At 38.2% G+C, this 9,775-nt stretch overlaps 1 protein-coding gene across 2 annotated transcripts; it reads right to left on the bottom strand.

The window, feature by feature from the left end:
- Window positions 1-850: 850 nt before the first annotated feature.
- On the bottom strand, window positions 851-9,050 carry LOC121255579 (plant UBX domain-containing protein 2). Of its 2 annotated transcripts, none has more exons than XM_041155953.1 (3): window positions 7,836-9,049; window positions 2,167-2,445; window positions 851-1,358 (listed from the first exon to the last, which is right to left on the bottom strand). In XM_041155953.1, the coding sequence occupies exons 1-3, from the start codon at window positions 8,730-8,732 to the stop codon at window positions 1,101-1,103; spliced, it is 1,434 nt and encodes a 477-aa protein (XP_041011887.1). In that variant the 5' UTR covers window positions 8,733-9,049; the 3' UTR covers window positions 851-1,100. The 2 variants fall into 2 exon arrangements, with proteins under 2 accessions (XP_041011887.1, XP_041011888.1); XM_041155954.1 differs by lacking the exon at window positions 851-1,358 and adding an exon at window positions 1,377-1,940 and having other exon boundaries at window positions 7,836-9,050.
- Window positions 9,051-9,775: the final 725 nt, after the last annotated feature.

Genomic DNA, 9,775 nt, shown 5'->3' with positions numbered 1-9,775 from the left:
TGAAGTGTTTTTTTATATACAGAGTAGAGGGGTTTCGAACTTCAAACCTCTATTTTAAAAGCTCGGGATTTTGCCAATCAGGCCGCAGGCTTTTAGCCTGCCAGCCCATATTTCGGTACAGCAAGAAGCACAACACTTTGGGGCTTCATTCCATGATCTCGGCCCAATCCTAGGTAGAAGTATACTCTCGATTATGGAGGTGGTTCCAAATGATCAGGGCCTCCTCCCACGAAAGGAATTGCAAAGTTTGAGGGCAGAAAGAAAATGACCTGTACGAGTTAAAACGAGCAAGTCTTTTTTTTTTTTTTTTGTTTAAAGTGAGATCCAACTGGCAGAGAATCCTAAAGAACACCATTGGCCTGCTCAATGGATAGGAGCGCATTTCCTGGTGCACACCACCAACTTCAGCATGCCTATAATACCCTGAGTTTTTTGATACTGTTCCCTGCACTATCAGTGTGTTGAGGTTGCAGCTGTTGATACCATTATCATCACATCAAGGCTCCTTTGCAGCACAGTAAGCGTTAGTGCTACAGATATGACACCGACGACAGGAATTGAGTGGATTTGTTCTCTCTTTTGGGGGGTGGGGAGCAGAAACAAGAACCAGAGAACAAAATGTTTTAAGCCAAACTAGTTGCATATCAACTGATGAGCAGAGTTAAGTGAGCTTATTAAACGAGACTTTTTGCTAAAATGCTATCACTTTTATGTATTCACTAGTTATAAAAATAAAAATATATAGAGCTGAGAAAAAAGAAAGACATGTAAAGAACACCAATTTCAGACAGCGTTCGGGGGGGCTATAACAACGAATAGTTACCTGAATCAGGCATTACCATGCAATAAACTTGACAAGTTCAAATCTTTTTGGATAGACCTCCAATATGTACACATTAGTTAAATTGTGCAGCACTCTTTAGACAACGAATGCATTCAAGGGCTCTGGTTGAAGACATTTCAAACCAGAAACAAACAATCAATGATATGTGCTTGTATAGAATGGTGTTGTGTTTTGATTAAAAAATACATGGAAAGGGAAACTGATGACACTAACAGCTACCCACCAGGAGTGACTCTAAATTGTTATGCGCGCCCAGTTAATACTGAGCAACCGCAGAATCATTTCCAAGTGGTTCACTAATTTCAAGCAGGTCATTACAGAGGCCGGTGAAAACAACAGAATCTGTTTCAATAGGTTTGAACTTGATAAGAGCTGAGGGCACCAGGTCCTCCTCATCTAGTGTTAAGGCTGTCTCCCCTTGGGGTCGAAAATGAGGGATCACCCTTCGTCTGACAACTACAGGATGCAACAGATCAAACTCCAAGCTGGGGTCCTTAAGTGCTGAGCTGACAAACTGATTTATCAAATGAACAAAAAAAAAAAAAAAAAAAAAAAAAACAGCTTAGTTCACGAACTCGAGATGAAATATAGTACTATCATCAGATTTACAGACACCATTGTTGACCATCTATTTTCATTAGATCAGGAAATACTAAAGGCTACATGTTCTTAGTAGTAACAAAAAGTCCAAATCAATCACCAAACATATTCCAGAGCACATAATATGCATCTATAAACAGCAGACAAAATATTCTATCAGGCCATGCAATGTGCCTTGGAAATATTGAAACTACTTCTGAAAAGCAATTTCTGTTCAGATTTAAGGCAAAAGACTTTAAATGTGACAGACTTCCTAGGGGCCAAATTCACTCACGAATTGGAAAAATAGAAAATGCTGAAGCACATTGTATGCACAAAATGTCATCATGAAACCTGACATTGACCCAGGGGCCAAACTAACTGATCCGAAAAGAAAAGGCATTATCACCAGCAGGCAATCCATATTTCCATCACGTACCCAGTGTACCAAGGGTTGCTATTTGTACCAGAAAATTCGCCAAACAGAAAATTCCCATGTGAAATAGAAAAGTGGCAGCTGGAGAAAAACATACTAACATTGAATCACAAAACAGATGGACGAGAAATCGCAAGCAAATCATACAGAGCCAGTCTGAATAGATATATCAAACAATAACAGTTTCTAAATGAAAGACATCCTCTGGGGATTTTATTTTGGTACCAATTCATTGTAAAACCACATTTTTTTTGCACGTTGTAAAATCACAATTAACATCGAATAGGAAGTAGCTGAAAGGACAAACCTCGTAGAGAGAGCTAGTTGGCTCCCAAGGGGCAAAGACACCTTGGAGCACCACTCCATCAGGAAACTGAATCCGGATAACAGTTCTCTTGTATCGCCTCCTAGCAGCTTTTGCCTGCTTTTCCTTATATGACTTTGGGATCAAAAGCTGAGATTCTGCAATCTTTTTCTTCCTCATATCAGCTTCTCTTTTGAGTTCTTCATGTGAGAGGTTAAAGAAAGAATCTGGTATCACAATTTTTGCTGCTACGCTTTCAGGGACAGAAAAGAATACCCGGACCTTTAAAAAAAAAACTGTTAATGAAAATAATAGATGGGCCATTCCTTATTAAAGAAGATTTCATCCAATCACAGGTAATTATAGAAAGCACCAAAAGAGAGAACAAAAACTGCCACAGAATTTCGTATATACCCTAAAAGTGAACTGATTTTAAACAGAAACAAGCAGGAGCAGTATTAAAGCACAGCGAAGGAAGTACTCTGGGTTGATTGCATTCAGCAACCGTACGGAGTTTATTTGAAACTGGTTGAACTCCTATAATGATCAAAGAGAAGGGCAACAAGATAAAAACTTAGTAACGCTATGAACTGCATAAGAATAAGATAGTACATCTAAGTATATTCAACCAAAGACTACTTTGAGCTGTGAAATTGCTACAAATTGGATCAATGTTTCCATTATTGTCTTGGGGCCAGTGCCTGAGTACTTTGCTAAAAGAACAATTCAATCTGGTACTATCAACATATGAAAAATGAATAGTAAGCCATCTTTCTGTCTATAATTTTTGGACCAAATGCTATCTCCTCCCCCAACAAGTATAGGGTGGAGGATACGGTAATGAGTTCAATCTTATGCAGGTGTGAGTCAAACTAACTCCACTGTCATGTGGCAAACCCAATATTAGAGTCTAGCACTATAAATGCACCATAAATGCCCATACAATAAATGCCAATTTTTTATCTACCCTCCCAGATTTCGAGTTTAGGTCCTCCATGGTACTTCGGCTACATGCAGAGATGGTGCTTTAGTTGTGGCTTTAGGGTCCTCTATCTCTTAAAATCTAGGTAAGCATATGTGGTATTGTGGTTTGAAATCATATCTAATGTTGATTTATTTGAGCTTGGGAAAATTTGGGTGTTTTGGGCAGTGAGATTTTGAGAATCTTTTTAGAAAGAAATTTGAGGTGTATTTTTTTATTGGGTTTTGTGAAGATAGTTTTGAAATATGTTTTATGTTAGGATTTGTGAAAGTGGATGAGTAGAGTTCAAAGTTGTTTGAATATAATTTTTTTAGGTATTTATGTTTTGGTTTTTGTGTTTTTTAATTTTCACTGAAATCTAGGTAAATGATTGGATGAAAAGCTGAAATATTTTTTTTTTTTTTGAGATTGAATGATGTTTGGTTAAGTTCATTTCTTTTTTTGAAAAATCTTAAGTAGAGTAAACCAAACAAGGATTTAGCTTTTCTTTTTTAGGGGCCTGGTTTTGATTTTCCAATGCCATGCAAGGTGGCTCATCGGTTAGAGAAATTGCAAAGTGATTTTCTATGGGGGGAAATAGATGGAGAATTCAAGTTTCATTTGGTGAATTGGGCTACGGTTTGTATCCCTATACGCAAAGGTGGGCTGTAAATTCAGAATTTGTTGGTTTTCAACAAGACTTTATTGGACAAATGGTTATGGAGATATCACGAAGAGGGGAGCTTTATGGAGGGTGATCAGAGATTTAAAATATAGTGGATTGTGGGGAGGATGGTGCTCGAATGAGGTGAGTGGACCGCATGGGGTGGGGCTTTGGAAACACATAAGAAGAGGCTGGACCAATCTCCATTGATCAACACGTTTTGTAGTTGGGGATGGCTCTAGAATTAAATTCTGGAATGACCTATAGTGTGAAGATCTAATCCTCAAAGAAGCCTACCCAATACCATACAGCATAGCACAAAGAAAGGCCACTTCAGTAGCTAGAGCTCATGGATCTCTCAAGTGGCTCTCCCTAATAGAATATCATTTTCCCTAGAGCTGCCCAAGATTGAGAAATTGACACATTTACAGATTTCTTCAATCTTGTGTACAATTGTAGAGCGACTGGAAGAGCGGATAAGATTATGTGGTCACCATCCAAGAAGGGGAGCTTTTTTTTTTTTTATAAGTGTAAGTATATTAATAAAAGAATAGGCAAAAGCCATGTTCAGTACAAAGAATGTCCTAGCTAAGTAGGAGCATTTGAAACAAGGAAATCATGGAAATCTTGGCCATTAAAGTTAACGGCAATGGCCCAAGTACAAAGAATTCTAAAAAAGAAAGCATTTAGTTCCTCCATTGTTCTTTCTTTGTCCTCAAACGTCCATTCATTGTGCTCCTGCCATAAACACCACATGACGCAAATAGGCAACATCTTCCATACAGCCTTGATCTGCTGGTTACCTCTAAGATCATTCCATATCCCTCGAGCTACCTCACAGTGTAGTAGAAGATGGTCCACTGATTCACCCTCATTCCTACACATGCAGCACCAATCTGCGATGATCACCCCTCGTGTTCTCAAATTATCTGTTGTGAGGATCTTACACAAAGAAGCGGTCCACACGAAAAACACTGCTTTGAGAGGCGCCTTGTGTCTCCAAATCCGTTTCCAAGGGAATTGAGTTGAAAGGTCTTGTGAAAGAGATTTATAAAATGAGCGGACTGAGAATAAACCTTTACCCGTAGGGGTCCACCACAATAAATTAGCTTGATGGTTGCTGTGCTTGAGTGAATACAAGAAGCTGAAAAAAGCTGCATAACTTTCCAGTTCCCAATCACGTGCCACCCGGCTAAAATTGATGTTCCATTGAATTTGTTCCCCCACTATCACCATAACTTCTGCCACATAGACATCATTGGCACTTGCCACCCTAAAAAGAACAGGAAATAGATCCTTTAAAGCACCATTACCGCTCCAAGTGTCGTACCAGAATTTGATCTTGGTCCCATCTCCAAGACAAAATCTTGTGTGCCGGGAAAAGACCTCCCATCCTTTTCTTATATGTTTTCACAAACCCACACCATAAGGGGAGCTTTACTGTACAGTCGTACCATCAGTCCTCCCTTATGACACACTACAAGAACATTCTCATGGAAGAACATATGAAAGACTAAGGCCCTGTTTGTATTTGAAACTCACCTCAACTCATCTCAACTCATCCTATCTCATCATTATAACTTTCTCAATTCTTATACAAAATATAATAAACAATTCAATTTTTTCAAATTCCAAAACAATAATAATATTAAAAATAATATTCTAATAATATTTTATTCAATTTATCTAAAACCATCTCAACTCATTTTTGAATCCAAATGGGGCCTAAGGCCCCCTTAAAAGTTTATTTTTTTGTATGGATAGTTTTGTTAGGGAAGATTCTCAGTTTAGATAATCTAAGGAAATGCACACTCATTGTATTGGATTGATGTTACGTGTAAGAAAAGTGGAGTGTGGATCACCTATTATTGCATTGTGATGTAGCCATGAGCTTATGGAACGATATCTATGCAAGAGTGGGACTCTTTTGGGTAATGCCAAGAATGCTTGTTGACATTTTGGCCAACTGGCAAGGCATTCGGGATAACTCTCAAATTGCAACTATGTAGAAAAGATGATACTGACCTGTCTATGGTGGTGCATATGGATGAAGAGGAACGGTCAGAGTTTTGAGGATCGTGAACGGACAATAGACGAGCTTAGAACATTTTTTCTTCACACTTTATTCCATTGGTCGACTGTAATAGACTTTAAAGGCATGAATGTACATGATTTTCTTGTATCATTAGACAATCATGCATAGGTGTGACTCTTGTATATGTCCCGTGTACTTGGCTTCACCTATTCTTCATAAAATTCTTATTTATTGATAAAAAGAAAATTTATTTTTACATGGTGACTTCTGATCATTCATCTTACATGACATAATGAACTCCAAACAACACCTAAGCTTCATCCTAGCATCAACTCATAATTGTTGTTTTCAGAATAGAAACTATTTTTTTAATAAGTTATTTTTACAATAAAACTTTCAACTCATTGTAAGGTTAACCATCTGATCAGCAAAACTTTTTCATGGTTGCCTACGATGTTGCCATTATCCGAAGATAAGTTGTTACTTATGTAATATCTTGGATTGAGTATAGGAGGTAGTTTCAAAATCATCATATAATAAATAATCTAGAGATTGCAATAGAAAAGGAAAAGGGAGGTTTGTGATGATTTCAATATATATATATATACTTTTTTATAACCGTGGGTGTCCGGGCCAACTTGTGTGCACCTCGACTAATCCCATAGGATCCTGAAGTTAAACCACCAGGTAAACCTCCAATGGCCCTAAGGGGACTCAAACTGGTGACCATTATGGAGCAAACCCAAGGCCGGACCAGCTGAGCTACCCCTCAGGGTTATTTCAAAATATTTTATACTAGGTAATCTAGTATTCTTATGCATGAAGATAATCAATTCGGTTGTTGTGGTCAGACTAAGTGAATGAGATCTCACATTACTTGGGAGGGAGAAATTCATTCCCTTTATAATGATTCCAACAGTCTCCCATTATAACATTAACTGGTCATTTTGTAGTATAGCCTAGATGTGGTTTAGGCTTTCCTTAGATTATAATAAACTGTATCAAAGACAATTCCAACCAGAATTGTGACACTTGAGGCGTATCATTTATAATGGATCAACCAAGTGGAAATGAAAGAAATTTAATGAGAGGAGATTGTTATACCCCATATTGAGTGGAGGAGGTAGTGAATGGGATCCACATTGCTTAGGAGGAAAAATTTTATAATAGTTCCAATGGTTTCCAACTGGAATATTGACTAGTTCTTTTGGAGCATAAAAGCTCACAAGTCTCTTTTGGCAGAAAATACCAATGGGCATCAACAGGTGATTGATTGTTAGTATCATGACTTACAAATAACCTTAGTGTGCCCGTTAAGAATCTTAAAGAGTGATGGCAGCTGATTACTTTATGAAATTTACGCTACTCATAATGTTACTGGATGAACTAGACCAACCCTACTAAATGGACTTGTTAGTGGTCATAACCATAATATATTACCGTGCATTCAACTTAGCCTTGCTATAAGGAGGGAAACAAAATAACATCACATAATGCCAAGAATTTGGTATTTTTTAGGCTAGAGGATGCTTAAAAAGGAAAGATCTGACAGCAGAAATAATGGTTGGCAATGCTATAACAAAGGGTGTGGTCCATACGGTTGTGGCTGCTGCTGCTGCAAGAATTGGCTCCGATCAACTTTCTTTCTTGTTTTTTTCCCCTTCCTTAGGGCAAGGACAAAAGAAAAAATCTAAGCCCTTGCTCCTCGTTCCTCAGTTATAAGTCAAACAGTTGAAAAATTTTTAGTACTTCCGTTTCACTACTTTAACATTTAAATCACAGTTCTCATCTAGATAATCCACATTCAAAATCTATAATTCTATCACACTATAAATTTATAAATTTGAAAGAGAATGGTCCAAAAAGTGCGAAAGTAATTATTATGATTTTTTTTGTTTTACGCAATTGATCTTGAATTATGAATATGCATATATTTCCACTAGAAAGGAAAATAACAAATGATAACCAAGCACAACACTTCTTCTGAAATATCCTATCGATAACCAACATACCTGCCTGTCAACCTTCTTCTGCTCAGCCCATTCTTCCATTTGAGCTGAAGTCGCAGGTAGCAAATTTTCTTTCTTTTGTAGTTCCTCTCTCTTTTGTGGTTCCAGTAACGTTATTGCACTATTAATTAAACTAATCCGGTCTTCTGTAGGAACGTCCATGACTGCCCACATCTCTCCATCCTCCTCTTTCAACTCAAAACCCACAAACTCCAACAACTCAACCCCTCCCGCAACCTCACCAATTGCCTCCCTTATCTTCGGATTACTCATCCGAATTTTCCTGAACTTCACATTCTCCGGTTCCCTCACTATATTCCTCAATAGCTTAAGTACAACCTCCACCGACCCCTGCGAGGGCTTCCCTGAAACAAACGCACCAATGCAACTCTCCAGTTCACTCCTAGACTCCGCCCCATTGTCGGGCAAATCCAAAATACCAATGTTTTCAACCGATTTATTGACACAGCTATCCACATGTGCGGACACCTCGTCTTCAGACCGGTAAGATTGCCCACAAATGGGACATTCGTATACATTTATTGAATAACCATTTTGTGATCTCTTCCCAGAAGTAATCAAGGAACCAAATGGATCAAACCCATCAGCCGGTTTTTTATTTGGGGTCGAATTATTCGATGAATCCGACCTAGTCTGATCGGAATCAGATAATTTTTCAGGCAAAGGCTTCGAAGTCGAACTGGCTGAAGCAGACGGAGATGGAGTCGACTTTGGAAGGGGAACTTGCGAAGAAGGGCGGGCGAGGATTGGATTAGTGGGTCCCGAAGAGGAAGATCCCAAGACTCTACCTTGGCCCTTGAATTTACCAGAAGAGGAGGACGAGAACGGATTGTTGACTTTTTTCATGAAGCCCTTGACCTTGTCTTTCATGTCACCCATATCTATAAGCTCAGATGAAAAATAATGCAAGAAAGAGAATCAGACGTTGAAGAGTTGAATCAAAGGCCGAAGGGATTTCCGCGATTCAATCAGAGATTCTTCGGGGAATGAAATTAGGGGTTCTAGCTGATGAAATCCGGGAAACAAAAAATGCAAACGAAAATATTTCGTTACAGTTTTTGGGGAGGCGATGAACTAACCTCGGAAACTCAGAAGAGAAGCAGTCTGAATTGAGGAGAGGAGACTGGGAGGAAAAAATAAATCTGAAGACTCGCTGCCATTGGCAGTTGTACCGTGGTATTCTTGTGTTGAAGGGACGACGTTTTAACGCGCAAATAAGCAATAAATAGACCAACGAGGTCATGCCACGTCTCCATATGTTAATGGTGGGTCTATCGTCGCGCCCGCACGAGGTGAACCTGGATTGTTCCTTTTTATTTTTATTTTTTTAAGTATAAATATAAAATTTATATGAAAATTTTAATTTTTGAATGGTACACCAACTCTTTTTCAAAAGTAATACGTAACATTTGTATAATCTATAACTATATCTAATATTACTTTATGCCATTTTTTTTATAAATTTAGGGAGGGGAGTTTTGAATCTAAGATCTTCATTTTGGAGGCTTTGGGTTTATGTCAATTAGGCCATAGGCATTTGACATATTACTTCGTGCCATCTATTCCAATTGTACTACCATCAAAATCATTTGAAAAAATTAATTGTGAAGATAAATGGGTGAGTTTACTGACTCAGTAAGCAACAAACATATCTTAATATGTAAAGATGAATCAGTTACATAATACAGAATAAAACAATCTAAAAAATAAAAATAGTATTTTTGAAGTATTTTATTACAATAATAATATAGACAAAATAACTTAGACATAAACATAACTAAAATAACATTAGAAACATAGACCATGTTTTAGGGGTTGGCAACCGGGCTCTGCCACCTTGACTGGCCAGAGCGGGGACCGCATGCATGCATTTGGGCATCGGGGGACGGGGCTCGCCCAGGGTTTAGCCCTTTTGTCCAACC

Source organism: Juglans microcarpa x Juglans regia, chromosome 3D, assembly GCF_004785595.1.
Source record: "Juglans microcarpa x Juglans regia isolate MS1-56 chromosome 3D, Jm3101_v1.0, whole genome shotgun sequence".
Lineage (NCBI taxonomy): Eukaryota > Viridiplantae > Streptophyta > Magnoliopsida > Fagales > Juglandaceae > Juglans > Juglans microcarpa x Juglans regia.
This window is presented reverse-complemented; position numbering and strand designations above follow the sequence as displayed.

Excerpts from the sequence above, each read along its gene's own strand:
- LOC121255579 (XM_041155953.1), bottom strand. The coding sequence starts at position 8,732 with ATGGGTGACATGAAAGACAAGGTCAAGGGCTTCATGAAAAAAGTCAAC. Across the intron at positions 2,446-7,835 it reads AGAAGAAGGTTGACAGGCAG|GTCCGGGTATTCTTTTCTGT; the intron begins GTATGTTGGTTA and ends TTTTTTTTAAAG. Across the intron at positions 1,359-2,166 it reads CAACTAGCTCTCTCTACGAG|TTTGTCAGCTCAGCACTTAA; the intron begins GTTTGTCCTTTC and ends TTGATAAATCAG.